This window comes from Hibiscus syriacus, unplaced genomic scaffold (assembly GCF_006381635.1).
Source record: "Hibiscus syriacus cultivar Baekdansim isolate YM2019G1 unplaced genomic scaffold, ASM638163v2 tig00116994_pilon, whole genome shotgun sequence".
In the NCBI taxonomy this organism is placed as follows: Eukaryota; Viridiplantae; Streptophyta; class Magnoliopsida; order Malvales; family Malvaceae; genus Hibiscus; species Hibiscus syriacus.
Window position 1 is genome coordinate 342,374 of NW_024063510.1, and position 20,497 is coordinate 362,870.

General features: G+C 34.5%; 1 protein-coding gene and 1 pseudogene across 1 annotated transcript; both read left to right on the forward strand.

Moving 5' to 3' along the window:
- Window positions 1-1,257: 1,257 nt before the first annotated feature.
- Window positions 1,258-6,758, forward strand: LOC120193264 (beta-galactosidase 1-like). Its single transcript, XM_039195803.1, has 19 exons — window positions 1,258-1,608; window positions 1,758-1,853; window positions 1,970-2,082; window positions 2,173-2,239; window positions 2,353-2,445; window positions 2,566-2,709; window positions 3,173-3,261; window positions 3,371-3,476; window positions 3,574-3,661; window positions 3,846-3,964; window positions 4,055-4,219; window positions 4,298-4,476; window positions 4,632-4,741; window positions 4,844-4,953; window positions 5,035-5,145; window positions 5,231-5,341; window positions 5,419-5,624; window positions 5,716-6,052; window positions 6,197-6,758. Exons 1-19 carry the CDS (start codon window positions 1,426-1,428, stop codon window positions 6,305-6,307), a joined length of 2,538 nt encoding a protein of 845 aa, XP_039051734.1. The 5' UTR covers window positions 1,258-1,425; the 3' UTR covers window positions 6,308-6,758.
- A 10,232-nt stretch (window positions 6,759-16,990) lies between these two features.
- LOC120193284 lies at window positions 16,991-20,171 on the forward strand (annotated as a pseudogene).
- The last annotated feature ends 326 nt before the right edge of the window (window positions 20,172-20,497 follow it).

Sequence of the window (20,497 nt, forward strand, 5' to 3'; positions counted from 1 at the left end):
TTTAATACATCATTAGATTTAATCACATATGTAGGGTTGTAACCAGCCGAGTCGAGCTCGACTCGAAGACTCTGAAATGGAGTTTAACTCGACTCGACTCAAAAACTCGAGAGCCTAAAATTTTCAAGTTCGATTCGAAATCGAAATCATGAACTGAAGCTAAAAAAGGCTCAAAATGAAAAAAAAATCTTAAACTTGACTTGATTAATGCCTCAAACTCAAACATGGACCTTAAATACATGAAAATTGTATACTGTATTTTCTTGAAAAAAATCAACACATAAATTTAATATTATTAATAATTTATTTAAAAAAAATCTTAATATATTTTATTTTCGAGCTGCTCACGAGCTTTTCGAGTGAAGTATTAAGTAGCTCATTTTGACTCGTTAAGAACTCGAGTCGAATACATTCGAGTCGATTGTTTATCGAGCTTTGATTGAGTCGATCCTGAATAACTCACGATCTATCTCGTCTCATTTACAGTCCTACACATATGAATAAAAATATTTTAAAGATAATATTCAAGAATCATTAAAGAAGAGTATAAAATAATTTATATATGTATTCATTAATTTTATGTCCAATATTCAAATAATAACTAATATAACAATATACTTATAATAATAATAATTATGTCTTACTATTTATCAAGAGAGAAACCTACTAACAATTCTAACGATATAATTAATTCGACTTTTTAAGTTAAAATTATATATTCAGTATTCAGTTCTTGTCCAAAAAAAATCTATATCCAGTTTAAATTTAGATTGACATCATAATTGAAATTTGATCCAAAACAACTGTAATCAACCCAGACTGAATCATCTCTTTTAACTGACAACAATAATTTTGGTTAAGGAAACTTACAGCCATAATTTTCGAAGAAACAAAGAAGGAAATGGCTTCAAGGATTAAAGTAGATTTAAATTAGGATTGTAATATTTTTTATGTTGATCGTATTTACTTTTACTATTACCATTATTTTGATAACATACCTTTATTTTGTTCGAGTTAAAGCGAAAGAACATGGCGGAAGAGTGGGGGTAAAAAGGCTTCTAAAGGGGTCAGACATTTCACATTCAAAGCCTCCAATGGCTTTAGACATCATTGTATAATAAAAATGAAGCTGCAAGCTCTCTCTTTGCAAAAAAAGAAAAGAATAAAGCTCAAACAACCAACTATATTATACGGCTTTCGCTCTATTTTCCTCTTTACTGTCTCTCATTAAAGGGAAAGGAAAAAATTATTTTTAATTGGACACTCAAACACTTAACCAGCTAGCAGCTACTTGTTTTCTTCTGCCTTTTGTCCCTCTTCCTCTCTTTTTTTTCCTTCTATTTGATCTTCAATATTTTCCCTTTAGGCAAAAAAAGGGCATTGCTTTGTGTAAGCAAATTGTCATTTGTTCTTATTTTTTTTGCCATGGCCATGGGTTCAAACTCCAAGCTTCCTGTAATGTGGAATGCTTTGTTGGTTGTTCTATTAGCTTCCTGGGTTTGTTCAGTTTCTTCTTCTGTTTCATATGACAACAGAGCTATCATCATTAATGGCCAAAGACGGATCCTTATTTCTGGATCCATTCACTACCCAAGAAGCTCACCTGAGGTGAACTTCTTAACTTCATTTTCTTTGGTCTCTTTTATTTCACCAAAAGTCATAGTTTTTATAGCATTTTGATGCATTTCTTCTGTTAATGTAGTATGGTGTTTTGTTCTTAAGAAAATGTACCTAAACTTCGGTCCTTTGTGTTACAGATGTGGCCAGATCTTATAGAGAAAGCTAAAGAAGGAGGGCTAGATGTTATTCAGACATATGTTTTCTGGAATGGCCATGAGCCTGCTCCTGGAAAAGTAATTAAAGAGCAACATATTTTTTCCCAAAAAAAATAAAAGATTATACCTTGGTTTATGGAGCAGGTGGCATAAAATATTTCTGAAATTTACTTTCCATTTTTCTGTTACTTCAGTATTATTTCGAAGGCAACTATGATTTGGTCAAATTTATCAAGCTGGCGAAGCAAGCAGGCCTCTATGTTCATCTGAGGATTGGTCCTTATGTCTGTGCTGAGTGGAACTTTGGGTAATGCTAAAATATTATATTTTCCAAAAATAGTTAGGGTTTCACAGCGAAGTGTATGGTTCAAGCAATGAGTTTTATTTAATTTTTCAGGGGTTTTCCTGTTTGGTTGAAGTACATTCCCGGTATCAATTTCAGAACAGACAATGGACCTTTCAAGGTAAGCCGATTCCGGTTGTCCATTCAAAGTTTAACTGGATTCATTAATATTCTTTTCTGTTCTGGAATTTATTTTTGAGTAACCAATATACTTACTGTATTGCTATGATGAAGGCTCAAATGCAAAGATTTACAAAATTGATTGTGGATATGATGAAAGCAGAAAGGCTGTTTGAGTCTCAAGGAGGTCCTATTATTCTATCTCAGGTAGATCTGGCACTTGGTTCTATGTTTGTAGATCTGGCACTCAGTTCTAAGTTCTCTTGGTTTAAGATATGGATATTAGCCATCTATTTTATGTGTAGTTATAATCTCTTCTTTTGACAGATTGAAAATGAATATGGGCCTGTGGAATACGAACTCGGTGCACCTGCTAAAGCTTACAGTGATTGGGCAGCTAAAATGGCTGTGGATCTAGGCACTGATGTCCCATGGATCATGTGCAAGCAAGATGATGCACCTGATCCTATTGTAAGTATACTATGCATATTTATCTTGTCATGTTCTATATCCAATCTTGATGGCCATCATGACATGTTTGGTCTTCTTTAGTATAATTGCTATTGAATGGTGTGTCGTCTACATGTTAAAGTCATAGTTTAAATTATATACCATTTCTCGTTACACATGGCTCAGTTTTGCTCTTTCCGAGTCCTATTTGTTGGAATGCATACATTATTTTCTTGTTTAATTGCTAGTAAACAGTGTGTTGCCTAATTGTCTTAGTCTTAGTTTAAATGATATATTATTTGTCATTGCACATGGCTCAGCTTTGCTGTTTCTTGTGTATATATTTTATTTGTGTTGGACTGGATGGCCATGTTCCTTTCATCATTTAGTGTTGCACACATTTGAACTTACGTGCTGCTGTAGGGGATGCGTTTTTTTTTCAATTCATTCTGAGGATTCGTAACATTTTTTTTACTTCCAACAGATTAACACCTGTAATGGTTTCTATTGTGACTACTTTTCGCCTAACAAGGCCTACAAGCCAAAAATGTGGACTGAAGCCTGGACTGGCTGGTAAGCCTTCTTTTGTCTCCAAAAGATGTCTTTTTTCAGTTATCTCTTGCTCGAAAGAAATATAGGCGTCTCCTGATGAAATTCGATTCTTTTATTTTTTATGGTGTAGGTATACCGAGTTTGGAGGGGCAGTCCCTTATAGACCTGCTGAAGACATGGCATTTTCAGTTGCAAGGTTTATACAAAAAGGAGGGTCTTTCATTAATTACTATATGGTAATCGAATTAATTTTTATGTTCTTTTTTCCTTTCAATTTACCAAGTTCAACCACTGGATGAATGTGCTTCATATGCTTGTCTTTCGTGTCACAAGTATCATGGAGGAACAAATTTTGGCCGAACTGCTGGGGGTCCTTTCATTGCTACAAGCTATGATTACGATGCTCCTCTTGATGAATACGGTACGTTCAAAGTATCAATTGTGCATTGTTTTCCAAGTTTGCTATGCATCTTCTAATTTATTTTGTCTACTTGCTTTGAACTGTACATTCTATGCCTTTTAGCATTCATATCGAGTGTGAAAGTATAGTTTAGGGATTAGGCCCTTCAGGTCGAATTGAAGGAGAACCGGTTCTTGTCTTGCAGGACTTTTGAGGCAACCCAAGTGGGGCCATTTGAAAGATTTGCATAGAGCAATAAAGCTCTGTGAGCCAGCTTTAGTATCTGGAGATCCCACACTGATGCAACTTGGAACTCGTCAGGAGGTTATTATGACTTATTTCTAAGAACCTCGATCCTACTTTCGATTGTTGTGTATGCAAGACTTAAATATAAATTCCATTCTAAACATACAGGCTCATGTGTTCAAATATACATCCGGAGGTTGTGCCGCCTTCCTTGCAAATTATGACCCAAATTCATTTGTAAAAGTTGCCTTTAGGGACATGCACTATAACCTGCCGCCTTGGTCTGTCAGCATTCTTCCCGACTGCAAGCATACCGTGTATAACACTGCGAGGGTAAGAAAGATTTTTCTTCTTCTGTCAATCGTGCAAGATAAGTACAATTTTGACATTGATAAGAAACTTTTCATACAGGTTGGTGCCCAAATTGCACAGAAGAAAATGGTTCCCGTTCCGATGCATGGAGGGTTCTCTTGGCAAGCATATACTGAAGAGTCAGCTTCTGATGTTGACAGTTCGTTCACCATGGTTGGGCTGTTGGAGCAGATAAATACAACCCGAGACTTGACCGACTATTTGTGGTATACAACTGAGTAAGTAGTGAAGAGAAATCTCTTCTTTCTTTATTCAACTAAGTTTTTGCAAAGCAATAATTCTTTTATTTATGAACAAATCTATCTTCTATCGAATTTCTTTCCGTTATCCGCAATCGAGTTTCTAATGCTTCATACGTACTTTCCATCACCAGCATTGAGATTGACCCCAGTGAAGAATTCTTCAAGAACGGAAAATCTCCGGTTCTTACTGTCTTATCAGCTGGCCATGCTCTGCATGTTTTCGTCAACGGTCGACTGTCAGGTCAGCTCATTGTTCGTTCTAATGTGCTTTTGAACCACTTCAGATGATAACTGGAAATATAATGTTAAATTCTTGGCTTTCGACTCTGGTTGATTTCGCCAGGAAGTTCTTATGGAAGTCTCGAATTCCCGAAACTAACACTCAGCCAAGGTGTTAATTTGAGAGCTGGTATCAATAAAATTTCACTTCTAAGTATTGCTGTTGGCCTCCCGGTATGCGCTCTCTATCTTTGTTTCCAGCTTTGTGACAGTGGAATTTATGTATAAACCATTGATTTTTTGGTTTGAATGCAGAACGTGGGTCCACATTTCGAGACATGGAATGCTGGTGTGCTTGGTCCAGTTACATTGAACGGTCTCAATGAAGGGAGGAAAGATCTCTCATGGCAAAAATGGACTTACAAGGTCTTTTATTTGCTTCGTATTTATTCTCGAGTTGTCGAGGTGTGCTAGACTGCTAGAGAGTTATTTGGTAATTTTTCCCTTGCAGGTTGGCCTCAAGGGAGAAGCATTGAATCTTCATTCGCTAAGTGGTAGTTCGACCGTGGAGTGGACACAAGCGTCGTTAGTGGCACAAAGGCAGCCACTGACATGGTACAAAGTAAGTATCTCAAAATACAACCAAACATGTGAATGCCGGTGTCAGTTCGTGTCTGTTGACATTCTTTGATTTTGCAGACAACTTTCAATGCTCCAGCTGGAAATGCTCCGTTGGCTTTAGATATGAGAAGTATGGGAAAAGGTCAGATTTGGATAAACGGACAGAGTATTGGACGCCACTGGCCAGCGTATAAAGCAACTGGAAATTGCAGCGTCTGTAATTATGCCGGATATTACGATGAGAACAAATGTAGAACTAATTGTGGAGAGGCTTCTCAAAGATGGTAAGGAAACTGACTAATCTGCTTAAAGTTGCTCTTTAAAAGCGAGGAATCGTCGATAAACTGACTTGTGGTCTTATACTATAACGTTTAGGTATCATGTTCCTCGTTCATGGCTCAACCCTACAGGCAACTTGTTGGTTGTGTTTGAAGAATGGGGCGGGGACCCAAACGGGATCTCTTTGGTTTCGAGGGAAACCAACAGTGTTTGTGCTGATATCCATGAGTGGCAACCAACCCTAATGAATTATCAGATGCAAGCCTCCGGTAAAGTTGACAAAGCCTTAAGGCCAAAAGTTCATTTAGAGTGCGACGCGGGACAGAAAATCTCAGCCGTAAAGTTCGCCAGCTTCGGAACTCCGGAAGGGGAATGTGGAAGCTACAGTCAAGGAAGCTGTCACACTCTCCATTCTTATGATGCTTTTAATAGGGTATGTTTATGTTCAATCCTTCGGATATACGATTTCCGAAGATGATATCAGTAGCAAACTCTGCCTCTGCAGTTTAGTGTTCTTTTAAGAGCTCTTTGTTTCATTGCTTGGTACATATCGACTTACATCACTTCATCCTTGCAGCTCTGCGTCGGGCAAAACTTCTGCTCAGTGACAGTAGCACCCGAAATGTTCGGAGGAGATCCATGTCCTAATATCATGAAGAAACTCTCTGTAGAAGTCATTTGCAGCTAATGGAACACATCACAAGTGCATGAATTAAACAGGATTTGAGTTCACAACCGTTTGTTTCGATTTTTTGAGGGTGAAGTTGTACAAATACACAGCACACCTTTAGGTAAAAGCTTGGCATAGTCGCAAATTATTGCAGATAAAATCTCTGTAGATATGTCATATGCGTGTGTATATAACTATATATATATATACACTCGTGCATGATATGCAGAAGTAGACACATGAAATCAGTCGGTAGAAGCACGTCGAGACAACGGTGTTTACGGAGTCATGTGCAAATGTTTTCTTGGTTTAGGATATGAACATGAAAACCACCGGTTTCTAGTGAAGGTATATTGCCTTCTGTAATACATTTGAACTTCCTGGGAAGCAAATCTCTCATTGGCACATTCCTTTGTTCTTGTAATAATTGATTGAGACAGTGACAAAAACAAGTTATTTCTGACTGTCAGCTTTCGTTTATGTGATACTACCTTCTGAGATCATATGGCTTGATTCGAGTGTAATAACAAATTCAAACCTAATACGACATTATAGTAACAGGCTGAATAACCTTGAAGATCGAAATTGCTATAATACCTCGTCTCTATGTTTTTTTTAATTAGGTCTTTATTTTATGTCGAGTCTAATCGGATTGGATCAAATTAGATTTATAGTATGAAAATTTGGGTTGACAAGTTCGAGTAAAAGAAATATGCTCTTTGAGTTAGATTGGGTTGGGTATATGATTTTTTAGATCAGAGTAGATAAAAAAAACCCAAATTAATCCAACCCGTGATCATCTCTATGTATGGTATACATGTTTGAATGCGTAGATCAGGGATTTAAATAGAAGACCACTGTCGAAATGGCAATTATTATATAATGATAGTGATACTGTCCGAAATCATTATTGTATTATCGCAATACCCGCATTGACTATAATAATATCTTCTATATCTACAATTTCAATAAATACAACAAGCCCGAAATGCGATCACAACCATAACTTAATGCAGTTGCTCGAAACCAAAAACTCGATAAAGATCAACACTTCCTTTAGTCCAATGACTCAAGGAAAAAGAGAATTTTTGTTCCCAATGAATATTGAACCCACAACTTAACGAGAGAGAATATATCAACTGAAAACTTTTAATCATCTATTTTTTTGTTACCCTTTCGGTTCAAAGGCAAATTTTGACTAATCCGGCCGACCCGCATCGCACACCTAACTTTGGTAGATGAATCTCCCAACAAAATTTTTTTACATAAAAATAACTCGAAGTTAATAACTTGCTTAATAAATATCTACTCCTAATATTTCATCTTAAATGTGTCCCTATCATCTTATTATATAATTTATTCTTATAAATGGATATAATTGTACGTGTATATGTCTAAAAAAAGGAAAAATTATTAGATAGTATTAACTCACAACCTCATCTGTGGTCCTAACTAATAATAATTTTTTATCTCATTTTTTCACAAAGTGAATCATTATCTTAGTTCTACATATAAATAGTGGGAGGTTATTTAGAAATTATTTTAAAATTTATCATTTATTAGGACCATGAATCGGAACCATGAAATAATTTTTCTTTAAAAAAAGTAAAATTAAAATTAAAAATTATATGTGGGTCCAGCTAACATATCCACTTCGTAGCTCGCTCTAGAGGTGTAAAAAGCTGGCCCGACCTGCAAAACCGGCTGAAACTGACTCGAGTCGAAACTGTTTTTGACATGTGTTGTGACGACCCGAAACTGACTCGAGTTGGAACTGGTGTTGACCTGTATCCGAGTTGGACCTGAAAATTGTGGATCTGCACTCTACTTGAGAACGACATGAACCCGAATTGAACTGAAAATATGATACCCAAACCCGAACTGCATCCGACTGATATGAACATGAACCCAATATTGACCTGGTAAATACCTGGTATTACCCGACTTGTTTTCAACATGACCTGTAAATGATCTGACTTGTTATTGACCAGATATGACATTTACCTAACTTGACATTTACCTGACTTATATTATCATTGATGAAATTATAAGATTTTAATAAAATTGTGAGATTTTAATTTTATAATAAATCATACAATTAATATGATTAATTTTTAAATGTTATAATAAAATATTAATTATAATAATTATATTATCATTCTTATGTTATAAATCCTCAATATAATAATTAATTTTATTTTATTAAATAATTTATGTATTGAACATTATTAATTAAATTAATTATAATGATTACAAGTTAGAATAAATTATTGGCATTAAACATGATCAATAAAATTATTTTAAATGTAAATTATATAGTTTAATTTATGTAAAGAAAATTTATCTACCAATTATAACATATATAAAACATAATATAAAAGATTAATTCATATTGATAATTTCATCACCCATTTTATCGGGTGGTGACACGTGGTTGTTTGTAATATATAGTATATGATATATAGTTAGTACATATAATATAGTTTGGATGTTAAATGTATTTCATCATATGGTTCCATTTTTTGCATAAGGTAGGTTACATATTAGTATAGTTGCATATATTAGATATTATAGTATTAGTTGCATTGCATATTAAATAATTACATGTGTTAGATATTAGATAACAATAGATGCATATTAATTCATGTGGCATTCCATGTGACATTCCATATTAATTCATGCTGAATTGCATTTCATGTTGCATTTCATGTTAGATAGTTAAATAACGGCAAAACTTTCGAGATAATATTCTGAAAGAAATTAATTCACGAGCTAAGGCACTCCCAAGATTAATTGCTCAAATAGGGTGAAATCCACAGTGTTGGCCGTAGGTCGCCATACACTCCGGGCGACCTACCCTTGCTCAAACAGAGAGGTTGCATGGCACATGCACGTCCCAACACATAGGTCGCCATGCCCTCCGGGCGACCTTGTAGGTCGCCATGCCCTCCGGGCGACCTTGTAGGTCGCCATGCACTCCGGGCGACCTACCCTCGCTCGGCTTCCCTCGGATTCCCTCGCATAGCTTGCTCGGTTGCCCTCGCATAGCTCGTTCGGATGGCCTCGAATGCCTAGCGTGTTGGGACGTGCATGGCACATGCAATCTCTTGTAGCTCGCCGGGAAGACATGGCGACCTAGTAGGTCGCCCGGAAGGCATGACGACCTACGGCCAACACTGTGGATTTCACCTTATTTGAGCAATTAATCTTGGGAGTGCTTTATCTCGTGAATTAATTTTTTCCAGAACATTATCTCGAAAGTTTTGCCGTTAAATAACTAGTGTGTTTTACATTGCATGTTATATAGTTTGTATATATTATATAGTTTTTAAATAATAGTTGCATAATAAGTTAGTGGTACAAACCCATTTATTTTGTTAAATAAATAAATAACAAAACTAAAAAAATAGGTCAATTTGCATTAGTGTAAGTCCATTATATTTGTTTTACACTGGCCTAATATACAAACTCACATGTATTACTAATATGTGCATTATAAATAAATAATTAAAGAATAATAAAATACAAAAAAAAAAGGAAAAACCCTAAAAACTACTCCTAGCCGTCAGTTTTGAAAAGATGTATGGGAAGGGGTTTTGCTTTGAAATTTGAAAGGGGACAAAACATTTAATGTGATACAACTTTTTAGAATGGCTAAGGTGGTATTTATTTTACTGTGTAAGATATGTAAAGCTCTTATGTCTGCGCCGCGCAGACATTGGACTTCGTAGACCGTTTGTTTTTTAGAAGACATAAGCTCTTCTAACGTCTGCGCGTGGTCTGCGCGACGCAGACGTGGTCTTATGTCTGCAGACGTCTTCTAACCTCTTCAAAGAGATTTTATATTTCATTTTATATTATATTTGATTTTAATTTTAATATTAATTTTTAAATAAATTAAATATTAATTTTTAAATAAATTAAATATTAATTTTTAATATTATATTATAGATATTAATTTTAATATTAATTTTTTAAATAAATTAAATATTAATTTTTTAATATTATATTATAGATATTTAATTTTATATCATATAAATTATTTTATATATTATTAAAATTTTATATTTATTTTAATTATTTTGATTTAAGTTTAAATATAATATTTTTTTGGATTTTTTATTTTTAAATTATATTTAAACTTTTTATACAAAATGTAAGTATTTAAACCACATTGCTTAATAAAAAATGATTTCATTATTTGATAATTAAGATTTTAAAATATAAAAAATTATAAATTATGTTTTTAAAATTTTAAAATATAATCACCATTAAATAAAAAATAATCATAAAATAATTTGATAAATTTAAAAATATTTTCTAAAAATATCATATAATTATAAAAAAAATATGAATATATATTTAAAAAAATTAAAAGTATTACATAATTGCATATTTAAAAAATCATATAATTTAATGATCATTTATAAATTTTATTCTATAAAACTTATAAAACTAATAATGCATGTGATTATGTGAGACTTATAATAGAATTAATAAGGTGATGTTTGTTTTTCTAAAAAAATTATTATTGTAGTTGTATGAATTATTTAAATTTCATTATTGTAAAACTAAAATTATTTAAATCTCAGCATTGCAAAACTCTTTTAAGTTTAAAAAATCAGTTTATTTATATTTCAGTTTATTTTAGCAGTCTGCATACGTTAAAAAACAAACAATCTTCTTCTTGCAGACTGCAGACTTTTGGTCCACCTCTTATGCTGCAGATGCCTGCAGATATGGTCCGCAGACTGCATACCTTTTACCTCTGCAAAAACAAACACCACCTAAATGTATAGGCAAATCTCTTAATTCAATGGTTCCTATTATGTCATGTCATCAATCTAAGTGAACCATTAAGGACATCAAGGCTTAATATGTATAACTATATAATGTATTAATTTAAGCTTTAAAATTTTATTTTATTTTAATTTGATCCTACGAATTTTATAATTTGATATATATAATTCTATATTTATATACTTTAATACTTTATATTGTATATTTATATTATATAGTTTAATACTTTATATTATATATTTATATTTATATTTATATACTTTAATACTTTATATGATATACTTTAATATTTTATATTTAATACTTATATTATATAGTTTAATACTTTATAGTATATACTTTAATATATATATATATATTATAACTTATACTTTGTAGTATATACTTTAATAATTTAATACTTATAACTTATATATATATATATATATACTTATATATTTTATATTATATAATTTAATACTTTACATTATATACTAAAACTTTATATATATATATATACTTATACTTTATATGTATATATACTTTTATATTATATAGTTTATATACTTATACTTTATATGTGTATATACTTTTATACTATATAGTTTATATACTTATATACTTTATATTATATACATTAATACTTTATATTATATACTTTATAGTTTATATATATATACTTATAGTTTATATTATATACTAAAACTTTATATATATATATATATATATATACTTTATAGTTTATATATATACTTATATACTTTATTATATACTAAAACTTTATAGTTTATATATATACTTATATACTTATATTTAATACTTATATATTATATATATACTTTATATTATATGCTTATATACTTTAGTCTTTATAATTATACTTTTTATATGTATATAATATACTTATACTTTATAGTATTATATATGTATATATACTTTATATACTTATATACTTTATAATTAGACTATATATATATATATAATATACTTATACTTTATATTATTATATATGTATATATGCTTTATATGTATATATAGTTTATATATATATATATATATATATATTTATTTATATTTAAACTATATAATTTATATTAATAAACTATATAGTTATGATGTAAGGTACTTGTACCTTAATTGATTGTGGATCTAGGAAGGAAGCAAAACAACATGCAATAAGTGAATGACTCTAATAGAGGGCTTGGTAGTAAATGTAAAAGTGAAATGGAATGTTATTTAATCAATCAGAGTTGCAGAAGATGTTTTAAGGTGTTTGGCTATGGTTTGGTTTATGAAACAAAAGGATGGTGAAGATAGTATCTTAGAAAGACCAAATAATAACCAATGCTATATGGAGCAAAGACCCATCCTTACAAATCTTTCAAAGGGGTGGTAGAAAAGGACTTAGACCTATTATCTATAAAGAGATAGGAACCACAAGTATCAATGGAAAATAGGGGTTGACGCCACAAGTATAGATTTACTTCATAAGTCGATAAAAATAACCAAGGACTTGAGAAAAGAGAATAATCTCACTTTTAAATTACATGAAAAGGGTATTTACAAATGAATATGAATAGCCTATTTATAGAATTAAAGAGACATAGCCAAATGGGTACATAATGGTTCGACCAACCCTTGTATCTATTTGAAAGTACATAATTAATTGAAGAATTATAATGAAAGCATAGGTGTTGATTCGGTTGAAATGAGGAGTCATAAGCCTTGGCCGAATAATGCTTGAATCCCTTCAAGTTGGCGCCAAAGTGAATGATTATGTGCCTTGGCCGAATGGTGAAGTCCTTTGGTGTTTGGCGCGCCTAGGAGGGTCACACGTATAGCATATGCTTGCTGATCACATGGGCATGCACATGGGAGTTCTAGGGAGCCTTGTGGTGTATCCTTGTGGTGTAGCCTTGTGCATGGGATAAAGGTTGATCATGTACATATCCTTTGGACGTGTATGAGTTCTTCCCCAAGCTAACATAGGCGTATATGTAGCTAGCAAGCAAGTTAGGCTGTTATGAGTTGTTGTTCCAGCCGAGCCCTCCTTGGTTCCTTAGTATCTCTTTTAGTTATCTTCAACTGGTCACTTGGTCAATTTCATCAACTTAGCTTAAAATAGTCCACCTAGCTGGGTTTAGCTAGCCTTTAGCTCCTCCAGCTGATTTGAGCTTTCCATTGTGTTCCATGAGCTGCCATGAAGCTTGTGAGCTAATTGTGAGTTGCCATAATATGCCAAATATTCCAACAAGCTTCCCCAATGTGTGCCTAGCTTCCATGTACCTATATGTGCAAAGAAAACAATGTAAATCAAAGGAAATAAGCTAGAATGAATCAATTACCTTGCTGCTGTGCATGTTTACGACCTTATGATCTATGAATGCATGTCATGAGCTAAGAACTATATGATATAATATAGGTGAGCATTCACAGGATATTTGTAGCAATTAAGGGTGTTATTGATGAGGTACTAGGGTCTTGATGGTTCATAAATGTGTATGGACTGAGTGTGGATTCAAAAAAGGCGTTCTTTGGGGAGCTGCTTTTATTTTTGGAAAATTTAGACAGTCCAGTCTATCTTGGAGAGGACTTCAACGTGGTTATGTCACAGGAGGAGAAGATTGGAGGTGCAGTGAATTTAGCTTCAATGTTTGCTTTCAGAGAATTTGTGAGCAAAGCTAATCAAGTGGATTTGCCTATGGTTGGAGGTCGATTTACATGGTGCAACAATAGAGAAATTCCAACTTATGAAAGGCTAGATCGATTCCTAGTGGATCAAAGTTTTTTATCAGTGTTCCCCATGATAACACAAAAACTCCTAGAAAGGTCTGTTTCAGATCATAACAACATCTTGCTGGAAAATAAAGGATGGAATTGGGGCCCGAAACCGTTTAAATTATTTAACTATGTCATGGAAGAGGATGGGTTTTGTAAGATGATGGAGGGAGAGTTGCACAAGCTATGTAGAGTGGAGAATAGATAACCGATCTCTACCGTACTAATAGGAGTGCAGGAAGCAGTGAAGAGATGGTCTAGGAATGGGTATTTAGAGATTTCTGGGAGAATAAATAGGTTGGAGAAAGAAATTCATGAGAAGTAACTTCAGTTGCAACAAGGTCTTCCCATGATTTCTATGAAGAACTTGGTGGAAGCAAAGAGAGAGCTGTGGGACTTGTATAAAAAAGAGGAATCGAGTTGGCTACAAAAGTCAAGATTGAAATGGAGTTTGGATGGGGATAAGAATACTAGATTTTTCCACCAATGTGCGAGAGGTAGAGGAAGGAGAAATGGTATCAAATCCATCAAAGTAGACAATGAAGACATTTCAGATCCAAAATTAATTAAAACTTCAGTGGTGCATTTTTTCAAGGGGTTGTTTAATTAGGAAAATACATTGGAAGTGGAGGAGCTGGACCTGGATTTTTTACAACTCTCGGAACAGAAGAGAATGGCTCTTGAGAAGCCTTTTTCTAAAGAGGAAATTTAGGGTGTAATTGTTAACTCGGATAGTAACAAAGCACCTGGCCCGGATGGGCTGAATTTAGGTTTTTTCAAGAAGTTCTGGTCAAGTTTGAAGGAAGTTCTGCTGCTGTTTTTTAAGGAATTTTATGAGGGTAAGGACTGGGATAAGGAAACCAACCACTCTTTCCTCTCTCTTATTCCTAAGAAGGCCAATCTGGAGGGGTTAGAAGATTTTAGGCCAATTAGCCTAGTTGGGGGTTTCTACAAAATTCTTTCAAAAGTACTAGCGAGAAGGTTAAGCTTGTGTATTAGTGAAGTTATTAGTCCATCACAATTTTCATTTGTACCGGGGAGACACATTTTGGAATGCTCGTTTATAGCAAATGAAGGCATTGAGTGTTGGAGAAAAAAAGGATTGAAGGGAGTTGTTTTTAAGGTGGATTTCAAGAGAGCCTATGATTCGGTTGATTGGAGGATTTTGGTGAAAATAATGAGCAAAATGGGGTTTGGAGATAGATGGAGTTCTTGGATGTACAAGTGTATCTCAACAGCTTCCATTTCGATTTTGGTAAATGGCACACCTACAGAGAGATATACACTACTAGAGGATTAAGACAGGGCTATTCATTATCTCCTATGTTGTTCAATTTGGGAGGTGAATTGTTACATCTAATGTTGGTGAAAGCAGTGAACAAAGGGCTGTTTTCGGGTTTTGAATTAGGCTCGATGGATCGTTCTTTCATGTTATCACATTTGCAATTTGCGGATGACTTAATAATTTTTAGCAAGGCTTCTACTCATGATTTGGTGAATATTAGAAGGGTGCTTTTAATTTATGAATTGTTGGTGGGGCTGAAGTTGAATCTGAATATGAGCATAATTTTTGGAATCAATGTGGGGGAGGAGGAGTTAGCTTCTTGGGCCAAGGAAATAGGTTGTGTAAGAGGAGCTTTTCCATCAGAGTATTTAGGTTTACCGTTAGGGGCTAAGAGGAATTCTTTTTCCTTATGGGAACCGGTGGTACAAAAGTTTCATAACAGTTTGGCTGGTTGGAAGGCAAAGTCTTTATCATTGGCTGAAAGTGCAATTTTGGTTAAATTTGTATTTTGCTCGCTTCCAATTTATTACCTTTCTATTTTTAGGATCCCTATTAGTGTTATCAACAAATTAAATTCTATCATGGCATCTTTTCTATGGGGGGGGATCGACAGAAAAAAAGAACATCCATTGGGTCAAATGGGAATTGGTGTGTAAGCCAAAGAAGTTGGGGGGGTTTGGGGATTCCAAATCTGTTGCTATTAAACATGGCTCTTATGGGGAAGTAGGCGTGGAAATTTGCTGCAGAAAAATCCTCTTGGTGGAAAACAGTGGCCTGTTGTGTAAACAATATGGATCCAAATTTAATGATGATCTGGAATACTTGGACAACACGCACTTCTTGGATTTGGAGAGGAGTTGTTAAGAACTTTTCAAGTGATGCATTTGGGGATTGTTTTAGGAAATATTTGTGTGTTAGAGCTGGAAATGGAGAAACAGTGCAGTTTTGGCATGATGTTTGGTTGGGTACGGTTCCTCTGAAAGATAGGTTTCCAAGGGTATTTGCTCTGTCGATAACAAGGGGGGAAGGTTGCAGAATTCAGATTGTATAATGATTCGGGTGGGGTTTAGGATATTCAAACAAGAAGGAATCTGGTGGATTGGGAGGTTGAGCAGTGGCTGCAGCTTATCTCTCTCTTGAACAGTTCCTCACTGTCATTAGTTGAGGGTGATTGTTGGATTTGGTTGGGAACTGGTGAGGGTTGTTTTACAGCAAAATCATGCATGCAATTGTATTTTGATAGAGAGGGTAATGATGAAGTAGAAGGTAATTGAGAAAGATATGTTTGGAAGGGGGTAGCTCCACCACGAGTGGAAACCTTTGTTTGGCAACTTGCTCATCATAGAGTAGCGGTGAAGGAGGAACTGCTGGAGAGAGGAGTTACTGGGGTGGAAGACTCTGTGTGCTTTGTGCAGGAAGTGTAATGAGTCGGTATCACATTTGTTCCTGCACTGTGATGTGGTGTGGGACTTGTGGGTCAAGTTTTTAAAGTACTGGAATGTTTGCTTTGTGATCCCGGCCAAGTTGATGGAATTCTTAATTGCGTGGGATGAGCTAGTTCCGAGATTCTCATATGGAAGTTTATCCCTAGGGCTGTGTTGTGGTCGGTTTGGAAATGTAGGAATGAGGTGATTTTCCAGCAAGGGAAGGTTGATTCTGCGCTGTTGTTCTTCATTACAAGATTCAGAATTGCTTCTTGGTTTGGAACTTCATTTAAGGATGTCCATATTCCTTTCGATTCCTTGATGGGGGATTTAAAACTAGCAGACTTGAATGGTAATCTGAAAAAGAGGACTCCTTCTTCTTCTAGGTGGAGTCCTCCTCCATAAGGGTTTTTAAAAGTAAATGTAGATGGTGCAATGGTCAAAGGTTGGGATAAGGGGGGAATAGGAGGATTGATTAGGGATGGTAGTGGTTCGGTGCTTGGGGAGTTTTCAGAGAAGGTAGGGGTGGTCCTCCTTTACTTGCAAAGCTTTTGGCGATCAAACGAGGGTTGATTTTTTTCGAGGGAGTTGGTTACATTCCAAGTCAGAGGATTATTTTGGAATCGGATTCGACTAATGCTCTAAAGTGGATTAAAAATCCGGATCTTAATACTTCTTTGTTTAAATCCTTGGTGAGGGATATAGCTACTCGTGTGGAAAGGAAGGGTATTATCATAAGGCATATTTCGAGAGCTTCAAATTGGGAAGCGGATGAATTAGCAATAGCTGGTATAGGTTGATTTTTGGGTTTCTATTGTGGTTAAAGGGATGGATATTTATTTAAGGCAGATCATGAGGGCTGTCAACTGGGAAGCTGACAAATTGGCTAGAGATGGGATAGACTGATTATTTGTCTTGTGGTGGTTGTGTTGAGGTGTTGGAATTGTTTCCATATATGTAGGGAATACTGTTTTCAGTCCTTTTGTGTTTTCTGTCTTATATTATTTCGGTTAGGGTGTTTTAGCAGGAGGTTAGGGTTCTGGTTATACTGCTGCTGTTTGTATCATGTGTGTAAATCTTATGTAAAGCAGTATATTATTAGGAGTTGGTTGTACATTATGATGCAGAGTAATAAAATTCAGAGGTGCTCTTTTCCTCCTTCCTATGTCCTTTATGTTACTGTTATAACATGTAGGATATGAAGGGGGTTTTTAATGAGGCCTATTTCCTATAAAAAAAATGGATTTACTAATACATGAACACCTGATAGGAAGCACAACTCATCCATAGTCCATACCATGTAGAACTATCTACTTCATTCTATATTCAAGCTTCTCTATCCTTCTGTTTTCTTTTATACTTTTACTATAAACTTTCCTTGAATTTGAAACCAGATTTCTTTGTATGAATTTTCTACCTCTGTTTTCACTCGGTCTTTAACACTTGTAGTGATGAGATTTGGATGAAAATGCTGATGTTTAACAATATTGGAAGGCTGACATTTTTCTCAGACAATTGTTTGGAGTATTGGGCTATATGTTTGGTTTCAAGTTAAGTTTTTTACATATTCATTTTGCAGAGTGAACATGATGCACTGGAGAAAAAGTTTTCTAGGGAGAGAGCTGCATTGGAGGCCACGTATCAGAAACTTTATGAACCACTTTATACGAAGGTCTGTGGGATTCTTTTTTGGACATTAATGCTTCATTATATTATACCCAAAACTTTTTATATTATGCTGTTTCTTGTTTCATGAACATCAGTTTATTCACATGCATATTTCTTGGCAGATTATACGAGCCTTCCTCTTTAACTTGATTCTTTCTTCTCATAATTGAAAATGCAGAGGTATGAAATTGTGAATGGTAGAGCGAAGGTTGAAGGAGAGACAAATGCAGCTGTGATAGACAAAGAAGGGGATGGAAGTGTAGAAGGTATTAAATCTTGGTTGACTCATTCAATGTTTCTGAAATTGTATCAATGCATTATTCTTGAGATGATTTGACCTAACCTTAAATGCAGAAAAGGAGTGCCTGACTTTTGGCTCACTGCAATGAAAATGAATGAAGTTTTGGCTGAGGAGGTACGTGAGTCGTGTAGTTCTTTGTGTAATAAGATCTATTTTTTCATTGAAAATGTGTGTTATGATTTAATCTTTTCTGATACAGATTACAGAGCAGGATAAAGGGGCTCTCAAGTATCTTAAAGATATCAAGTGGAGCAGAATTGATGATCCTAAGGGTTTCAAGTTGGAATTTTTCTTTGATTCTAACCCTTATTTTAAGAACTCTGTCCTGACTAAAACTTATCACATGGTTGATGATGAAAATGATCCCATTTTGGAGAAAGCGATTGGGTGAGTTAATATATGCTTTTCTACTGAGAAATTTTTGGGTTATCCTTCTGCACATACCTTAAAATTTAGGGTAATTTGTAGAATGAAGATTGAATGGTATACCGGGAAATGCCTGACACAGAAGGTCCTGAAAAAGAAACCCAAGAAAGGATCTAAGAATGCCAAGTCCATTACGAAAACTGAAAATTGTGGAAGTTTCTTGAACTTCTTCAACCCTCCTCAGATCCCTGATGATGATGGTGATATTGATGATGATCTTGTAAGTCTGAAATTTTCTTTTGGAATAGGAAGGCCAACTTAATAATTCCATGTGTGCATTCTTTGTTCCTTTGATATATCTATCTACAGGCTGAGGAGCTTCAGGATCGGATGGAACATGACTGTAACATTGGGCGAGTCTATGATGTCTCTTTTAGTGCGAGCTATAACTATTTAGAAAATGCATTTTTTTGTTACTATCTTACCAGGGTACTTTTTTTAGTTAGTGTTGCTAGTGTAAGGTCAGTGTAGCATATTAATACTCTTCGTTTATTGCTATTTTGAGCATAAAATCATTTTTCTCTGAAAAGAACTGTCATTGAAGCTCTGTAAGGGATGCAAATTGGGAAAATGTTAGTGAGAATTCTAGTTTATAGCTTATTAAAATGTGAAGAAAATTATGTTGCAAGTGAGATTTCACTATTTTGCTTATGTTTTCGTGCCATCACATTTTTTTGTTTCTCAAATGAAATGTTGGATTGTTTGTGTAGCTCGGAGATTCGGGACAAATTAATTCCCCATGTGGTATCATGGTTTACGGGGGAAGCTGTTCAGGGGAATGAATATGATGCCTTAGAAGGTGATTTTGACAGTGATAATGAAGATGATGACGAGAATGAAGATGGGCGTGAGGACGAGATGAGGAAGATGAGGGAGAAGATAATAAGGGCAAAAAGAAGGTTAATAATAACTCGTTAACACTTCATTGATCCCATATTTCGCACTTGAAGGTCTTTAACATAGCTTGTTTCTCAAATATAATTTTATTTGTTGAATATTTCCTGCATCGAGTTAATTGAGTCTATATGATTAGATGGTGTGCCATATGTTTGCTCGGGGCATGGGGGCTTTATAACCCATTCTATAAGTTTATTTGCTATGATTTGTTTAATGCATGGGTTTTGTTTAAACTGCAGAGTGGAAGTGCAAATGCCTGCCAAAGTCAGCGCCCTCGAGAGCGTAAGCAACAGTAGTATATTGGATACCATCTTGGTTGCTTAAAATTTTGAGTGATAAATATTCCCTAATTGTGAGTATCTGAGTCAACCGTTTTTCTTCTTTTTCTTTTTTGGTGGATTGGGTTGCCCTTTACTGATATATATGGCAGTGGAACTATAAACGTGTAATGTTTTTAAATCGTAAATGGTCTGTTATTATAGTTTTATGCAAGCATATACTGAAACTGTTGGTCGTCGTTGGCAACACTTTGTGATTAGGCTACGTTTCTAAGTTTGCTTTGCATTGTCCATGTTATATATAGAGGTGGCAAACGGGCATGCCCCTCGGGTTATTTTGGGTATAGATTATATTCAGTTTAATTTTGTTCG